This window comes from Neovison vison, chromosome 2 (genome assembly GCF_020171115.1).
Source record: "Neovison vison isolate M4711 chromosome 2, ASM_NN_V1, whole genome shotgun sequence".
Lineage (NCBI taxonomy): Eukaryota > Metazoa > Chordata > Mammalia > Carnivora > Mustelidae > Neogale > Neogale vison.
Window position 1 is genome coordinate 210,939,674 of NC_058092.1, and position 19,709 is coordinate 210,959,382.

The 19,709-nt window shown below is 39.5% G+C and overlaps 1 protein-coding gene and 1 non-coding gene across 2 annotated transcripts in view; one reads left to right on the forward strand and one right to left on the reverse strand.

Annotated features, from left to right (window-relative positions):
- Positions 1-19,709, reverse strand: part of HPSE2 (heparanase 2 (inactive)) — a 700,195-nt gene that overhangs the window by 157,572 nt on the left and 522,914 nt on the right. Inside the window, exon 7 of the mRNA XM_044240286.1 lies at positions 9,904-9,997. Within this exon, the coding sequence (XP_044096221.1) occupies positions 9,904-9,997 (94 nt within the window). The remainder of the gene's footprint in view (positions 1-9,903; positions 9,998-19,709) is intronic.
- On the forward strand, positions 6,038-6,141 carry LOC122901528. Its single transcript, XR_006383541.1, has one exon. It is a non-coding gene; the product is annotated as a U6 spliceosomal RNA (small nuclear RNA).

A 19,709-nucleotide genomic window follows, 5' to 3' on the forward strand; every position in this document is an offset into this window, starting at 1 on the left:
GTAAGAGAGAAGAATGAGGAAAAACCATACTGAGATATATATATATATATTTTTTTTTTCCTTTGAAGTTATATTTCCCCTGCCACTTTCTTTTCTTTTCTTTGGAAAGGTAAAAGAGAAAACATACGATAATAACCATTTATGTGGCACATTTTCAAACCTGGGCTTCCTTTTCCTGTTTCTCCAAAATTGTGACCTAAGTCTTTAACAAAGACACCCAAGAGCCTGTTTTCAGCCATTGGCTGTGCAAGAGATGGTAGCCCTGTAACAGCAGACATGTTGTTTATGGTTATCCAAACCCAACACCTTCCTTAATGAGAAAGGAAGCAATAAAACAGGAATAGTGGACAGGCCAGCTGGGCTAATCAGCCCTGGCAGGAGGCCCAACCTCCAAAAGAACCTGGAGCCCATTAATTCCAGCATCTCATCTACTTGGAAATCAACCTTCCCCAGGACCTTGGGAAGAGCAGTAGCTCTCTGAGTAACCAGAACTGGTCCCCCAATCATGGGTTAGAAGGCAAATAGCTTCAGGAAGCTTCTTAAACCTCACTTATCCACAGCCCTCTTCTCGGTGGTACCCCTGCCTCTTTGTTTCTTATTGTATTGACTAGAGGTCCAAGTGAGAGTTCAATAATGTTTTTTCTGTCCATTCCTCTTGCATATTTTTTACTCTAACATACCTACTATATTAGAAGAGGAAGGGATCATTCCATTTTGACCCCTCCTTCCTCACTGTCCCTTGCTAAGTCCAGGATCTTATCATTTCTCCCTTGGTCTGCCACCTCCAATCTCTTCAACCACAAGTTCATCCCCCATGCTGCCATTTGTTAACTTGTAAGGTCCCTCCCCAGTTTCAGAACTTTCACTGGCTCTCCATTATTGGCAGAAGCACTCAGTCATGTGCTCACAGAAGTCTGTGTTGTTAGTTGGGATATATGCTATGTTAATACTGAACACAGCTTTCTAAGGAATGGTTTACTTAAAAATAAAAAGAATAGGGGCACCTGGGTGGCTCAGTCAGTTAAGTGTCTGCCTTTGGCTCAGTTCAAGATCCTGGGGTCCTGAGATGGAGTCCCATATTAGGCTCCCTGCTCCATAGGGAGCCTGCTTCTCCCTCTGCCTCTGCCTCTGCCTCCCTCTCTCTCTGTCTCTCATGAATAAATAAAGAAAATCTTTATTTAAATAAAATAAAAATAAAAAGAATGGATTCTAAGATGTCACAATAACATTCTTTTCATTCACTGAAATTATGAAATGTTTCCCTAACTGGGGAAAAAAGCTAAGGAGCCAGTAAGTACACACAACCCCTAGTCTGTTTTACTGATTTGTCCCTGGGAGTATGTTAGACATCACAGAATGATGATGAGAACCACCAGCCCTCGGGATACATGCCAGCTGCTTCATTTAACTTGGTATCGTAGACCCTTCACAATGACCGCTTAGCTGCCTCTTCTTCCCTCCCTTCCCACAAGACCTATGGTTCACCACACAGAGTGGACTTACCATTTTCCAACTACATGACCTTCTTTTAGGTTTTTACTGATTGCCTCCTCCCCTACCCACATCTCATCCATATTACCTGATTTTTTTTTTTTTCTGGCTTATTTCAAATGTTACCTCCTCTGTAAAACTTTCCTCAAAACTTTAGAAAATTAACTCATTTCTCCTCTGGACTCCAAAGTTCTTCAAAACTATCTCTGACCTTGACCTTATTAAACTGAATTGTAATTTTCTCTTTGTCTATCTGTCTTCCCTACAATAATATAAACAGCTTGAGAAAGTCACGTTTTTTTTTTCCTTTATAGATACCTTATAGAAATAGCTAAGTACCTGGCATGTTGCTTGACAGTTACTTTGCTTATTAAATACCTGTTAAATAATATGATAATGACATAATTTATTTGTTAATAAGTGGGAGATATAATATTTTACTGATGAAAAGGCCAAGTTTCAGTGAAGATAACTAAAAACCTCAAAACCTTAAAAGCAAACACCAAACCATCACAATTCCAGTTCAGGGGTCTGTCTACTTTCTATTTGAATTTTCTCATTTGAGAAGACCCAGAAGTGACTAACCTGCCTCATATTTAGTATGTCCTTCTTAGGTTAGACACACTGGGCTATTCTGAGCTCAGCTATTCCAATATCTCATAACATTCTTCCTGATTTATTTCTTCCGTCTGATGTACTTCCTGTCAGTTTCATTAATTTTTTTCTATATAATTTATTTTTATCATCTCCCTGTTCCGGAGTGCCACATTTACCCATTTTCTTTTGGTATCAGATCAATTTTTAATTTGTGGTTTCTGTTTCTATGGCATTTTTAGGATTTAAAATTGCATTCTGTTCTTGTTATCTCCAACCACAGAAAAGCAACTGTATGTAATTGCAACAAAACATAAAATTAAAATAAGAGCATACACAAAAAAGATAAAGTTCCAGGGAAGGCAAGGAAAGTATTAGCATATGCCAAAAAATAAGGTAGATTTCATAGAGTCCTGAAGTAAAGACTATGTTCAAGGATAAGTGCTAGCAGAGGGAGAGACTAGACAGCAGCTGCTTGCATAAGAATGACTCTTCTTCTCTTCCCAGTTCTTTCCCATGAGGAATCAACCCCCAGGCTTACTGGACAGTCTCTCTACTGACAAGTCATAGACAAATCCTATAATCCTCCCACTTCCGTGTGGAAAATTGGAAGGTCATCACAAGTAGCCTCTTCCACCTGAAGAGGTTTTTTTGCTCTAAACCACGATTTGTTCCCAGGGCCATTCCTTCGAGTGTCCATGGGCAGCACATACCCCCACATTGTCACTGCCTTGCACATAACGGGACCTCACTGCATTGACCAAAAGCCTGTGTGTATGAGACGTAAGAATGAAGTCCAGTGAATGAATGCAAATCACTCCCTGAAAAGCCCTGTCCTCTTCCACTAATATTGGGGTAATATATTAGACATTACTTAATATATAGCTTTCACTTAATTTTTACTTCTAGGACACCCACTCCAGATTATATGAACTGATCATGGGGTCAAATTGATCTTCTTTCACCAAGAACATTCAGTATTCTTTAAAAGCCCTCCTAATCCTGGGACTTTAGGAATATAAATATTACATGGGCTGTAAAATAAATGGCTAACATGTATGGCAGATGCAGAAGAGTGTATTGGGTAAGAGTGTGAGCTCTGGACTTAGGTGGCCCTGGCCTTGAATTCTGATTTTACTACCAGTGGCCTTGAACGAATGACTGGTTTCTTCAATGAGCTAGAAATACATGATGCAGTCAATAAATGGCACTGTAACCTATATTACTATATTTCTGCAAATTAATGATGCATTTTCCACATTTTAATGGTTTTGAAATCAAAATATTTTTCATAATATCAAAAGAAACCTGCCAGCTGTTTACCCTATCTCCTATCTGCTCCCCCTACAAGCTGTTAATAAGTTTATGGTACATTTTATAATTATTTCTGTTTAAGAATTAAGGAGATACAGGGGCGCCTGGGTGGCTCAGTGGGTTAAAGCCTCTGCCTTCGGCTCAGGTCATGATCCCATGGTCCTGGAATCGAGCCCCGCATAGGGCTCTCTGCTCAGCGGGGAGCCTGCTTCCCCCTCTCTCTATCTGCCTGCCTCTCTGCCTATTTGTGATCTCTGTCTGTCAAATAAATAAATAATATCTTTTAAAAAAAGAATTAAGGAGATACAGTTCATAAGATGACAACAACTAAAACTTTAGAGCGCTTTTGTGGTAAACATGCCTTTCCAGCTAGAAGCCCGTATTTATTATCAGTGTCTTCTCTATGAAAGAGAAGAGTCGAAGATCCCTTGGGTCATACTGCTCATTTGCAGATACACAGCCAAGTGGTGTCCAAGAAACTAATTTACTGGGAAGCTCGGGAAGCTCAAACTTCCAGCTTCCTACTCCCCCAGGCCTCTGCTGGTGTCCCAGGAAGGGCCTTAGAACTGGGTTCCTGTGATCAGATATACTTCTATCTATTCAACACTACACTACACAGTTAGCAGCAGATTAGTTTCTCCTGCATGAGAACAGCTGAAATAGCAGATCCAAATGTGAATGAGAGGAAGACACTACTTTACTTTCCTTATACTTCTACCATTTTACTCTGCTCATTTACTTTCTCCATCCTGCTTATTTCCCATTAGCTAACATTCATTAAGTACCTGCCAAATGATAGGCATTATGATAAATAGGCACTGGCACAGTGAAATGAGCCTTTAGCATTGCTCGGTGAATGGAAGAATCAAAAACTGATTTTTGTGGTGGTATTGCTGTTCCTAGCCTAGTAGTGCCATTTTCATTTTCTTATTTCTTCATTAAGAGAAGGTTAACAGGGGCACCTGGGTGGCTCAGTGGGTTAAAGCCTCTGCCTTCAGCTCAGGTCATGATCCCAGGGTCCTGGGATGGAGTGCCATGTCGGGTTCTCTGCTCAGCGGGGAGCCTGCTTCCTCCTCTCTCTCTGCCTGCCTCTCTTCCTACTTGTCATCTCTGTCTGTCAAATAAATAAATCAAATCTTTAAAAAAAAAAAAAGAGAAGGTTAACATTATTATTTTCTTCATTTTTCCTTTAGTTGTGCTTTTAGTTATTCTGTGATCCTCAAGAATCACTGCTATTTTTATTCCCTTCCCCTTTCATGTCCTAAGAAGCTCAAATAAGTGGGTAAACCAGAAAAGCTTCTTTTTTGATCTACTAATTACTTCAAAAAGATTAAATATTCTTTTGCCTCATATCTTCCTTATCCTGTAACTAATACATTCTGGAAAAATAGGCCTCGAAAGAGTTCATCTTAATAAATATTATAGTGAACCATAAGCAATGATATTAACAAAAGAACAATCATGCTCATAACATGAACCAGACAAATCATTCTCTCTACCATATATATTTAATACTGCTAGTCCTCTGTTCACATGCTCAGAACTGAATAAATTACAAAGTCTGTTCTTCAGACAGACACCTAAATGTCACTTCCACTGGAAAGATTTCTTGGTTTTCCCTTCTTTCACACACTGAGGTAGATATTTTCCACCATGGGCTTGCATGGAATGGATGTGAGCACTCACAGGGCACCCTAGACATCCCTGTTACAAGAGTCATCATATCTTATTATCATTGCTTGCTTCATTAAGTGTTTTTCCACTAGACCACAAGGTCTAGGAGGACAACCACCATGTGAATCTTGCTCACCATTTTATCCTCAGGGGTCTGGATAAAAACTAAGAATGTTATAAACAGTTGATAAGTGAAGGAAAGAAAGGAAGAAAGAAGGAAGGAAGAAGTTTTTCAAATATTAGGAAAGCCAATTGTTTGGTTTATATAGTATTCAAAATGCAATCATATGGACAGTACTTTTGGAACTACTTCCCTTATGACTGGGATTTCACCAACTCCTTCCTGTGCTTATTGAATTGCTGAAAATAATATCAAAAAGTGTTATTTCCTCCTCTGATTCCTCTAGGAGATGCAGACACAAATCATAGAGTCCAAGTGACTTAAGCCAGAATGGTTCTTCTTGGTTCTTATGTCATTGTTTTGGAGTCAGACCAGGTATCCACACTATACCATCTGCACTGTATCCTAACATCTCTTACTTTCCCATCTGACTCTTGCTTACATTGTGAGATTCTCAACTCTCCGCTGATTCATCTCCCAAAGTACAGATGATTATCCCAATGCTAATGGAAGGGAGAAAATTGTAGATCATCCAAAAGTGTGGCTTGTCCAAACATTGTCTCTTTTTGGCTTTCAAATACATAATATAGATTTTCATATACCAGAATATGCCCATGGCTCAGAAAACTCAGAATTCTTCTGTTAGTGGCAGTCCAAATTTGAAAACCACAGCTGTTTTTAGCAATTGAGTCACTGCCTTTCAGATGCCAAAAATATCACCTACCATATTCCCCAAGGTTCAAAGAAAGAGGAAAGAGGGAAAAAAGCAAAGAACAAGTTGAGGATAAAGGTAGCCAGAAGCTTCTCCAGTCATACAAATTATTATTAAAAATAACTATAATAGTGCTCACTTCAGCAGTTCCTACATTAAAATTGGAATGATACAAAGATTAGCATGGGCCCTGCAAAAGGATGACACAAAAACTTGTGAAGTGTTCCATATATTTTACTGGAATAAAAATAAAAAGAAAAGAAAAACTTAAAAAAAAAAACTAAACTGAATTAACAATAATATTAGCAATAAGAACTAGCGTCCAATAGCAGTTAACAAAACAGGGCCTCATGTGACTTTCCTAATCTCCCTAAAAGGGAAAGATCATAGTATTCTTAGCACCCTCATTTTAGAGATGAAGAAACAAAATTAGAGAGGTTAAGTGAATAACCCAAGGTTACACAGCTAAGCCATCCGACTTCAAATTCCATATTCTATCTCTTTTTCAAACACAGTCTCATCACTGATTTATCTAACCATTGGCTTCATGAATTGATTTTGGTAGAAAATCTTCCCTTTTTCCATCACTGTAGGCCTAAGGGGAATCATTAGACTTTCTGTGAGCTTCTCAAAATAGAGTAGAAACAAAGGTTCTACTTTTAGCTTTTAAATGAGGGTTCTAGGTATATACATATTAAAATCTTACTTGACCCTTCTCTAAATTGGTTTTGGAAACTCCAGGAAAGAAGCTTGGCCAGTGTGTCCCAGGGTGCACCTTGGACTCTGATTTCCAGACCCTCCACCCACCCACACAGGACCTCAGGAACAGCCAAAGCAACTTTTTAACTGGCAAAATATGGTGACCCTTCTCTGGTCTCCCAGTCCCCATCTTCCCAGAGCAGACCAGTGCTTAGCACCTCCTGGGCTGTGGTGAGAGAGATTCTCATCCTGGAGGTCGCAGCAACTGTGTCCAGGCTGTATAGCCAATGGAAAGGCTACCCCATAAATCAAATCTCAGGGAATCTGTGATCCAGCAACACCTCCAGTAGATACACATTTAAGGCAATATCTGGCAAGAGCTTTGTGAAAGAGAACTGGGAAAAGAAAATTAGACAGGGAAATGAAGGGCTCCTTAATGATACAGGGAGGCTGAAACTGTGGCAGACAGATTTTCCAAAGATGACTGCAAAAATCATTCTAGTACTAAATGCTCTTCCAGAATCTTGCTACTCTCCCACCAAAAGGAATTTATTTCCTCTCTCCTTGAATCTCCATTGGTCTTGCTGACTGTCTCAATGAATGGACTATGATTGAAGTAAGGCCCTATGACTTTTGAGGGTAGGTTAGAAAAGGTGGTATGACTTCCACCTGACTCTCACTTCTGGGCATCTGACTTTTGAACCTTGGAAGGAAACCCTGGTAACGTAGAAAGTTCAGAAGTCGCTCTTCCAGTTATCAGCCCAACAAAGGTGCTAGCTGACAGCTGGCATCAACTGCCAGGCCTGTGAGTGAACAAGTCTTGTGATTCCAGCTGCAAGCCTTTGAATGACCCCAGGCTTCAAGTCTTCCAGCTGAAGCTCCAGACATCATGGAGCATAGATGAACCATCCCCACAGGGCACTGTGGGGATTCCTGACCCATAGAATCAAAGGGCACAATAAATAGTTGTTTAATGTCACTAAGTTTTGGGGTAATTTGTTCCACAGCAAGTCATAACCAGAACAGGGACCTAGGTCTGAGAGGACCTCGGGCATGTTCTGTCTGCAACAGCCAAAGGTGAGATCAGGTCTTACTACTAATTATAGCCATTCCCAGCCAGATGCCTTCTTCATAAAGGTTATTTTTCTTAAGGGTGCCACTGTTCCTCCCTGCAGCTGTATGTGGCCCTCCCATCCAAGTTCGTTAGACTTTAAAAGGTCTGAATCTGAATCTCAATTATGCACTGGGTTTGAGCCATTTTCTTTAAGGTTCTTTGGCCCTGCCTGGACAAATGAGAACATGAGCTTAACCACTTATTTCAGTCTTCGAACATTCTGTGGTGATTAAGAAGTATCCAGCCTTGGAGGAAGACAGGCAGTGCAGAGAAAGGTAAGAACCTAACTCCCAACACCTTTGTCTTAGTTCTGACGTAGAGTTACGTGTTCTTCTTAAATAATTACATGAGCACAGTTAGAAACTTCACTCTCAATGCCATGATACCAAGAATCATTTTACTTCCAATGATAGCCCTTTAAGCAGGTCATTAGATTTTGTATCAGAAAAGCCCAAAATACAGGGATTTGTCTATCTCATACACTACTATAACACAAAGACCAAGCATATTGCCTGGAACTTGGTACGTGCTCAATAAATATCTGTTGGATGTAAGAATAAACAAATGAAAAAAATTTCCTCCCTCCTTATAGAGATTAGAGAAAGATACCTACTCTCAGATTAGTATAAAGTGCTTAGAAATTTGCAGTGTTCAATAGAATGATATTCAACTGCCTTAAGTAATATTTTTCAACCTTTTTAAAGCAACTGTTAAACTTTAAAACTGTGAGTTTCTTGAAGGCAGAGACTATGTCATATTCCCTATCCCCAGCATGTATCCCTAGCACCTGGCACTTTGCCTAGTACTTGTTAAATGCTCAGTAAGTATTAAATATCTAAATATTAAAAACTAAATGAATGTCAAATGGAAACTGGCAGAGATATTTCAAAATTATTTAGTTTGCCTAGGCTTTACATGGTAAGAGGCAATGACAGATAAAGATGCTAGGCAATGCACCTGATTCCCAGAGGGATCACACTGGGATGCAGAAGTCCAGAAGTCCTGAGGCTTCCCAGCTGCTAAAACCCTTTAAGAACATGCAGACTCAAAAAGATTTTGTAATCTGAGCAGAACACTGGTGTGGATACCAAAAAATGCACCACTTTATCAGTTAAGAGTGCTTTTTTATGATTACACTCCAAATAAGATTTTCTTTCACAGCTAATTTGATACATGATCCATTTATTCATTTGCTCATTCATTTATTCATTCATCCCATATTAATGGGGGTCATTTAACTGTCCTTATTTTTCTGCAAAGATTTGTTTAATCTGACGAGATCGGGCGCGTTCAGGGTGGTATGGCCGTAGACAAAGATTTGTTTAATCTGCTCAAGAGATAGGTGAGTGTGCAAAAGGTCCCCGTTCCCTGGAAAACTGACCTGACTGGGCAACAAAAGATGTGATATAATTTTGTAGAGGTAGATGGAAATTACAAACATAAGATCTTCAAAATTCAGAATGAACTAATCCAGTGGATTTCAAAATGTGATCTGCATTGGGTAGGATCACTTGACAGATTACTATTAAAGACAGAGATGTCTGGGATCCACCACTCCAGACATACTAACTCAGAACATCAGGAGTAGGATGGCAGACTTTATGAGCAACCTCTGGTGATTTTGATTATACTCAAGTTTGAGAACTGTTGACCGAAGATGTCTTGCTAATGGGACATACATGCAACTGCTTAATATAATATAGATTCCCCCCCATCTCTACAAAAGCAAGATGATACTTGACTGACTCTAAAACATCTAGAAATAGCATATATATGGCTCAGTTATTTAACACAATTTAGAATAGTGTAAACATGGCCGATGCCCCAGACGAGAATTTCGCTGAATAAATATAATCATTCCCTCCATAAACTAGCCCCATATAAACCCTTGCAAAAAGAAAATAAAGTAAATCTATCCTTCCCTTAAGAAACTCATAATTTAGAAGCAAACTCTTACAAAATAGTTGTTATTAAAATAGAAAAGCTTTTAAACCCAGAAATGGCACATTCAAACAGTTCTCAATTTGAAAAACAATAAACAACAATCATCAGCTGTGAAAGGGAGCTCTGGACTATACTATTTTTCTACAGTGGTTCCCACAGTGCTGACGTCCAGCTGGGACCCTGAGACCTTTTCATTGCCTTACCCCCAAACTCACTCCTTCCCAGAGGACATTTACTCACTTTCTGAATTTTCCTAATCTGGTCAGAGAGTGTGTCTAACAGGCGAGTTTTCAGGAAGTCCATCACCTTGACCACCCGGCCATCAATGTAGCAACTGGAATAAAAATAAAGTAAGAATCAGGTAAAATCTCGAGCAGGAGACTATAAATACACTTCTCTAGCCAGAGGTCTCTGTTGCCTGAGGAAGCAGCCCAGAGTTCACCTGGGTTTTTACATCCTAAAAAGTTTTGACCCTGGGTGCTTTTCAAACAAGTAATACAGTTTTTTATCTTCTTCATTTCTACCGCCATTTGTGGCATATATGGTGATTTTTTTCAATCTTTGTCACATAAAACTGCACTGTTTGCTCTGTAGGAGCTGACAGGAATCTCTAATACAAATTAAGTAATGGGGAAAATGTTACCTTCTTTTCCCCCTAGGAAGAGTAATTTAACACCCATACCACACCACCCTACCCCCACCTTAAACTAATAAAGATATGTGAGAGGTTTAGAAAGAATATTCAAACACTTTTTATGGGTTTCCACACCTTTCAATAAGGAAACAAATCCCAACCACAAAAATCTTTTAGTGTAGTGTAGTGAGTGGGTCTCAAAGGTTTCATCTCTAGCTCACCTAGTAGTCAACCTTCTCTGACCACCTCCAGAGTAAAGAAATGGATGAATGAATGAATGAACAAATAAATAAATAAATCAGATAGATTAAATTTAGGTGCACTCTCTTAAAATAACAAGTTTTGCATTCACTGGGTATGGTGGTGTGAGTTTTATTAGGTTGCTTAGGTGTAACATCAAGTTGTGCTGAAAATGTTGTGAACCTTTGACCAAAACAGGTCCATCCTCACAAAGAGGCCCTCTTTGTGAATCTTTATTCTGAAGACTAAGCCGAGACTGACCCAGGTTTAGGTGACCTTTATTATCTCAAACTTCCCTACTCCCATCTGTATAAAATTCTGAATTAAATCAACTGAATTAAAATAAATGCCTGTGACTCCTGAGTGCCTTTTCCAGTCCACTCAGGTATCCCCAGCTGATGGAATAGATAATGATAGATTATTTCATTTTTAATAAGCTACCAATCTATCAGTATGTATGATAGAACCATGTGAAAATTCTTTTTAATGTTAAATCCCCATACCAATATGTGATGTAATAGAATGGTTAAAAAAAGTTTTTAAAATTTCATTTATTTATTTATTTAGTTGAGGGAGAGAGAGAAAGAGAGAAAGCAGTAGCATGAGCGGCAGAGGGAGAGGGAGAGAATCTCAAGGAGACTCTGAGCTGAGTGTGGGGCCCCATATAGAGCTTAATCTCAGAACCCTGAGATCATGACCTGAACAGAAATCAAGTCAGATGCCCAACTGACTGGGTCACCCAGGAGTCCCTAAAAAAGTTTTTTTTTTTTTTTTAATTGCTTTAGCTGTAGTGAGTGTAGGACATGAGTTCCACCCACTCAGCCTTCCCCTTAGCCTCCTTCACCACCTCAGACATTTCCACAGAATCCAATGTTTAAATTATTGGTATATTGGAAACAACATAGATTTGGGACCCAGAGATACCTAAGTTCAAATTCCAGATCAGTTATTTACTACCTATACGACCTTAGACAAGATACGTGGCCTCTGTGGGCCTCAGTTTTCTTATTCTTTTTTATTTTGTTATTTTTAAAGAGAGAGAGAGTGCAGGTGAGCAGGATGGGGAGGGGCAGAGAGAGAATCTCAAACAGGCTCCATGGCCAGCATGGAGCCAGCTTAGGGTTTGATCACACAACTCTGAGATCATAACTTGAGCTGAAATCAAGAGTAGGCCACTTAACCAACTGAGCCAGGTGCCTCTCTTCTTTTTTTTTTTTTTTTTTTTTAATTTATTTATTTGAGAGCAAGTCAGAGACGGGGGTGGGGGGGCAGCAACAGAGGGAGAGGAAGAGAGAGAATCTCCAGCAGAGTCTGCTGAACATGGAGCCGGACACAGGGCTCTATCTCACAGCCCTGAGATCATGACCTGAGCAGAAATCAAGAGTTGGATGCTCAACCGACCGTGCCACCCAGGCACCCCTGTTTTCTTATTCTTAAAAGAGGTAACAGATCTACTTCTCAGGATTACTTGACAATAAAGCAGATAAACCTAAGTGTTGGGCACATAGTAGGCATTCAACAACTCTGTTGTCTTCTAATTTCATTTTCAGCTCATAAAGATGGGTTCATAAACAATAGGGTACTGACTGATTAAATTACGTATTAGTATAGAATCCTAAAAGTAGAATTAATATATCAAAGGGTACATGATTTTGAAAATTTTGGTGGTTACTTATATTAGGTAATAAAACAAAATAATGACATGACCTTTTACTTCATTCCTGATATAGATCCAATAAACATTTAGTATGTGCAACACACAGGGCTGAGCATGTCCATGTCCATTACTTACCTCTCCAACCTCTTTCTATTAGTACTTCACTATTAGCATTTCTGACTTTCTTTTTTGAAAAATTGTGATTAAATAACTTGCTACATGGAAGTAGATATATCTAAACATGGTAATGTTAAAATTAATAATTCATGCAATGCTAATCTAATATACACTGAAGGATAAGCATACTTGTTACTATGTTACATGACTACTAGGCACATGATACAAATACACCCTAATTAGTGTTCTTTTATGTTTTAATCAAATATATTATAGTTCCCTCTTTCCTTTTGGTTAGCTCCTAGTAGCTATTTTAAACATCAGAATTTATGAATTTTGCTGGCAACACATATAGTTTAATACTTACTGAGATAAAAAGTCAGATGTACTTTTTCAATATGTAGGATTCCCCCTGAATATCCCCTATCCTACACTGCTTAGTTGAGAGACCTTTTGTTCCTTCACTCCCTTTTGTCTCTTTTCTCGAGTACTCAGAACTTGAAGTTAGAAAAGTCTGGTATAGTTTCAGTTTTGTCACCTACCACCCATAAGATATTAGGTTTCCCTTTCCTTGAAGTTGGTTAAAAGAAGAACCTCAAACCCACAGCATTCAGAGTATTGTGTACTAGTCAAATCAGGAAAAATTCTGGGGATAGATCCTAGCATGTAAAAGGTATTTAATAAGCAAATTTACCATCCAGATTATTTAAAGTGCCCATGGTGACAGCAACCTAGACTGAAAAACCATTGGATGAGGTGAGCAGAGGAACATCTGTCTGAAGGAAAGCATGTTCATTCACTGTAGATTTGGAATGAGGGAAGTATGGGGCAGCAAGAATAGACTGAATTCCCAGTAGGTGGAAAGCAGAGGGAGAAATGGGGAGAGCTGTGTTTCTATTGCAAAACTCTGGAATTTGAAAAGACCTAATGGCCATATGGCAAAAATCCTTTGCCCCATATTAAAGCATGTAAGCTTACTACAGTATGACTAAGAAGTGATTATCTAGGACAGAGAACCCATTCTCATATAGAATTTGTACTGTTCCATGTACTATAGCTTGAATCCATGGAAACCTCTTCTAACGAGTCTAAAATTTACTCCCTCTTACTGTCCACTCAGTGGCTGTTTTCTTGGACCAAGAAATAATCTAATCCCTCCTTCATGTGACACGTGGGGGAGGAATTTCAATAAAAACTTTGACTTAAGCTTTTTAGAGCCTACTTTTGGCCCCACTTTTAACCTAACAGGCTGGATTCAATCATTCTCAGTTGGTCTCAGGCTATTTCTGTGGACTATGAATTAGTTTGGAGGAGGGGAGAGCTCCAGAGCTTCAGGCAGGAAACCAGTGTGACAAGGTTATCTTACCTCAATAGTGCAGGCAAAAAGGGATCTGGGTCATGAAAAGAAGTAAAAGTGAGAGCCTGTGAAGGAAAAACTAATAAAATAAGCCTTCTATAGAGTGTAAGAGAAAGAGGAAGGGAATCTCTGATGACCAGGAGCTTGTGAGAAAGGATATCTTGGAGAACATTGATACCCAGAACATGTAGGTTACTCAGACTAGGTTTTAGATTTGTCAAAGGAGATGAATGATTCTATTTGAGGTATCAAGGGCACAGAGAACACCAAGGAGAAAGTATACAACAGGTAGTTGGAGATATGAGAGGGAGGTACAGATAAAAGTCGAGACAGGAAAAGAGATGGGTCTTCAGCTTATTAGTGATGACTATAGACAACCTCTCCGAGAAGATAGGAGAACTTAACAGAGATGTCAAAGACCTTCTAAAATGCTTGTCAAATATGGCCCTGGACATTGCCTCTACATTTGACTCAGCTAAGAGTCCTTTCTTTCCTCACTCTTTTTAATAACCTCAGTCTGAGCCAAGTTGACATTTGGACATCAAAGGAATCCCCATATCATACCCCATATCAGCAACTTCATCTGCAATCTTGAATCCACATAAATATCATACAATGGAAATATGAACCTTGGTCCCTCAGAATTTAGTATCACTTTTAAGAGAGGGGCCAATTTAACCATAGATGTGAATCTGATAATACCTAAGCATTTTTCTTGCGTACCCTTGGATAATTAGCTTACTACACTTACCCTTCATAAATGTGACACTTCAAAGAAAACATTCAGGGTTGGTAATCTGTCATTATTTGAAAAATTCCTGCCTGATACAGAGATTTAATTCTCTGATAGTGACTGCCTGTGGTAAGGGGCCCATTATATCATTTAGATTTGGACAAGAAGGAGGTGGGGTAGTCTGCCATAACCATTTGGAAAGAATAAATCATTAAAAATGATGAAGATACCGATTTTTAACTAAGATTGGGTAAAAGGAAACAGGACTGGAATGCAGCTGACTGTCCAGTGATCTTGGGGCAACTCCCTTTTGTCTTTGTCATTAGGAAGATAAAGATGATTTGTAGACATTAATCAATCTCTCTAGAGAGTTAATTACTTTAGTAATGGCTACAAAGTGTTGGAAGACCAAATAAATGAGAGAAGAGGGTAAAGATTGAGAGGGAAAAAAAAAAAAAAAGAAGAAGAAAGCGAGAAGGCAAATTCATCAATTGGAGGTGCTTTGGCATCTTCCACATAAACCCTGGCAGAACACTTAGACTGACACTTTCAGGTAAATCAAAATCTTCCTCCAAATTCTCTTGAAATTTTAGCATCTCTGAGGATCAGACCACAAGTGGCTAAGTTATTCAACTAAAAGCTAAAGCCAAGAGAGGCTGTGTAGAAATAACATTTCTGGGAACTATTACAAATGCAATGAGGGTTGAAACCTTTGTGTGTGGACAAATAGCCTGTCTGGCTCAATACCAGCAACCATTATTCCTGCCTCTGCTGGCCTCCAGATTGGCAGGTCATATCAAGCACACATCTGGGGAGGTGGCAAACATGGCAGAGTATACAAAGTAACTAAAACCTTTTACCAATTCCTTCACCAACTCTCTTGCCCTCCTTAATGTTTATTGCTAGTGTAATACCTTTCATCTTATTTAAAATTGTGCCCTTTGTTTATTATAAAAGAAATAAGTGCTCGTTACAGACAAATTAGAAAATGCATGTAAACAAAACTAAAATATGAAAATGAAAAATCACCAATAAACTCAACTCCTAGAGAAACCCACTGTTAACATTTTGCTGTGTATCCACTCAGAGATTTTCGTAGTAAATGCACATAAAATTTCCCATAATTAGTTATTTTTTTAAAAAACTCACTCTAGATCCTATTCCACTAGTATATAAACTTAAAACTGTACCAGCTAAGATTCCCAAGTCCATCCCACTAGGATACTGACAAGAGACATTAGAGACTCCAGGTCAAATCATCTTACTCTTATTTTAAGTCCATTTTGACCATCTGGGATCCTCTGCCAGGGGCAGGTCTCATCTCCTTTCTGTCTCTGCCTGCCAGGTTTTAACCCTGGTCTTCCTACTCCCCCTTCTCCAGGGCCTGAGATTCAGTCTTCAGGATTGTACTACAATTAGCTACTTGGGCCCATTAGCCTCTTAAAACATTTAATGAGGAGAATTTGTTGGCTCCAGCGACAGCTGGTTTTGTTTACCTGGCTCTTTACTTTAAAAGGAAAAACCTTTGCCCCTTATTATCTGACCCCTTCTTTTATTTCAGGTAATTGGGTTAGTGCTGGTTTCCCAATGCTCAGGAATTTCCGGACCTATTTTGCTGCCTGCTGCTTTCAGGGAGGAGGGGGCAGTTTGCTCAGAATTCTAACACCCAGCCTACTGGCTGGGCAGGTAATTCCATAAAACTGGATAACCAGTTTTTCTCCCTGAAGGGGGAGAAACTTGGATAACCATTCGAACAACCCTGTTGACCTGTAAAACCTATTCTGACACCATGAAGCCAAAATCTCTGGAGAGGCAGACCTGAGTCTCTCCAAAGCTCTATACCTTGCATTTGCCCCTCCTCCAAAGGCCCTCACCGTGGCTCCTGCAGAGCACATTGTTCTTCACACCTGCCTTTAGGTTTTCTTTCTGAGGCTTCGTTTTTCTTGATCTTCTCTGCAATGGGTCAACCTTCTTATCTCCTGTTCTGAACAACTTTGGGCAGGTAAAGCTTAGATGAAATGAACACTGTTACAAACTTTTAAAAAAGATCCTACAGAATATAGATGTTTCTTTAGCTTTCTTAAACCAGTTCCTATAAATCCATACAGGAGTCACCCAGCTAACTAAAGGGCTCAGGAATTATAAAGTTTTGTACACTGGAAAAATGTTATCATTGAAAAATAGTACAAGTGAAGGTCAAGGTTGAAGGCAATCCCACAGATATATAATGGGTACTCAAAAAATATATTTAATAAAAGTGTGTGTGCCTGCATAAGCTAACACACAATGAGCCAAAGGGTGGTCCTGGGGCGCAACTGCTGTCCTAAGGGCCCCATTTATTTGACCTTTTCTTTCCTAATTCCTTGCACATGTTGGGTTCTGAGCCTGGAGCCCAGGTCATTCTCCCCCATGAACCCAGTAGATGTGGAGACACAATGTTTTGGCAGAGGCTCAAACAGCTGGCCCTTGATTCTAGCAGCTTTGAGGTGAGCTCCATGGGAAGCAGGAAAGGAGAGGTGTAGGAAAGCCATCTGCAGCTCCAGCCCCCAGAGGAGGCTCTGAGGAGAGCACCTCTGGGACTTTTCAGAATAGTAGCAGGTAATGGCATCAAAAGTGTGGGCAGGAGCAGATCCATGTGTTTGAGTTCTTAAACTTAAACAATTTGTGAGGCCATCTTTGAGAAAAAGAAGTCAAAAGTACAGAATTAGGTGCAAAAGTAAATATTCATTTAGAGTGACCAAATAAATCACAACAAACCCCCAGAAAGTAAGAGAATCACTTTTTTTTTTTTTTCTGAGAGCTCTTTCAGGATGTATCAGAAATGCTTACAAAGCAATGCTTCCTGAGAGCAACCTTCCCTACCCCTTTCTAGCTAGAACATCCTAAAACTCTCACCATCTCCCAGCACTCACAGGAGCCAAGGCAAGTGAGGGGCTCAAAGCTTCAGTCATTAGCTTCATAGCCAATTAACTGTGGGCCATCAGTAGTAAGAATGGCAGGATCTAAGTTACCAGAACCTAACCATCTATGTGCAGTACTTTTTTAACTCAATGTTTGTAAATTGGGAGCATCCTACATAGTTACCTCATCCTTCCCTGGCCTCTTTTCATATAATTGTCATTGTTTGTAGCAGAATAGCACAGCCAACTTAACTATAATTAAGTTAGTACATTATTAACTAGGAGACCATAGAAAGAGGAAAGAAGAAAGAAGAAGGAAGGAACCTTGTATGTATTAAGTTCCTTATTTGCTAGATATTTTACATACTGTTATCTCATTTAACCTTCAAGAATACTCCCTGTTTTACAGGTTACAAACTCTGGCTCACAGAGATAGAGTAGGAAACCTGAGATCTTACATGAACTAAGTAATAGATACCAAACACTCTTCCCTCTCTGCTCTACCAGTTTCTTCATCTATCCTGTAATCCAGTACAAATCACTTTCCAGCCATCTTCAGTCTTGGCTCCCTCAACCATTGTGACCAATTAAACAATACTGAGCTAAACTCAAATTTCTCTAGAAAACAAAACATTACAACAAAATAAAAGCAAAACAAAAAACAATAACAAAAGCAAAACCTTGGGTGATAAGTAAAGGAATGGAGGTGGTATAGCTTCACTTGGTGGGTTGAAGCCTCTGCCTTCAGCTCAGGTCATGATCCGGGTGTCCTGGGATCGAGCCCCGCATCGGGCTCTCTGCTCCGCGGGGAGCCTGCTTCCTCCCCTCTCTCTCTGCCTGTCTCTCTGCCTACTTGTGATTTCTCTCTCTCTGTCAAATAAATAAAATCTTTAAAAAAAAATGTTTTTCAGAGTCTTACTGTTAGATGAAGAAAAGTGGCTCCATGGTCAAATAGGTTTAAGAGGTGCTGGGTTAAAACCAAGTTCTAATTCCTGCCATCATGGAATTGGTGGTATAAGAAGTAACCTTCTGTCACAGACAATTCAAAATCCGAGACACAATATATAAAACAACTGTTTGAAGGAATTAGATGCAACCAACTCAGGCCGTGAATCTTTGAGAGAAGGGGGGCACATGAGGTGAGCCCCACACTCACCTGGGTTTGCACCCCTGGGTAGGGTAGAGACAGTTTACTGACCACGAAAATTTTGTTTTCTCCTTCTACAGTGCAGAGCTATTTGTCAAGAAGCAGCTGCCCAGCCAGAACCTATTATTTCTCTGCCACTGTCAGAGGAGAGGGGCCTAAAAGACTAATAGGGCCAAAACAATGTGAGCAGAAGTAATACATCACTTCAGGGTTGAAGTTGATTGAGATGTGTATCACTTCTGGGAAGATATTAAGAAGCCATGTCTCGCATATAATCTCTTTTCCTATTGCCAGATGAATGGAAAGTCTCCAAGGAAAAGTCACAAGATGGAAATAGCCTGGGTCCTGAAATGACCCATCTATCAGGTATATCAGCATTGGACATGACATTAGTGAGAAACAAACTTCTAATGTTTACACCACCGAGATCCTGGGGTGGGGGTTATTTACTAAAGCAATTAGAGTTATATTTACTAATGCAAAGGTATTAGTTACAACAAAATCAATCTTTTTCATCAGCAGTTCATAATAAAGAGGGGTCCTTTGAAAGAAAATGGTCCCTCATATGAAAATAAAAGAATTACCTGAAGAATCCTGGCTAATTTTATTCTGAATTGACTGGGTGACTGTCAATAAGGGGCTAAATTCTAACTATGCGAGTAGTTTTTCTTCTGAATCTAGGCGAACTGAGCCCAGGGTGAAAACAATGACCAGGGCAATTACAAATGACTGAGGACATGGAATCTAGGGCTTTGGAAGGGAGGTCAATTACTAAAGGTCACATATCAGTAGGTGACAGCCTTTTAACTTTACATTCAGTATTTTCCCTTAGGCTTCTGGGGGGAAAATCTGAGTTTTCATTCAGAGGGACAACTAGCTTGATGTGGATGTATTTAGGCATTCATACCGTGAACAAAATCACGTGTTCTCACTTGTATCGCATATGCAGGGAAGCCAGACGTTCAGCTCTACTTTGCATGAAGTTGCTTATTTCCAGACACCTAGTGTTCATAAATGCGTGCACGTGCATGCATGCATGCACACACACACACACACACACACACCCCACACTGCTTCTCAAGCTATACCCACCAATCTCTTATATATTTTAGTTGCTGCGTCTTTTATTCTCAGCAAATTCAGTGTCATAAAGCTATCCTCCTTGAAATTACTCACTGTGTAGAATATTATACCTAGAGAAAATCTTATATCAATACAATTTTTTTCATGACCACTGCCACTTCCATATTTAAAATGAAAG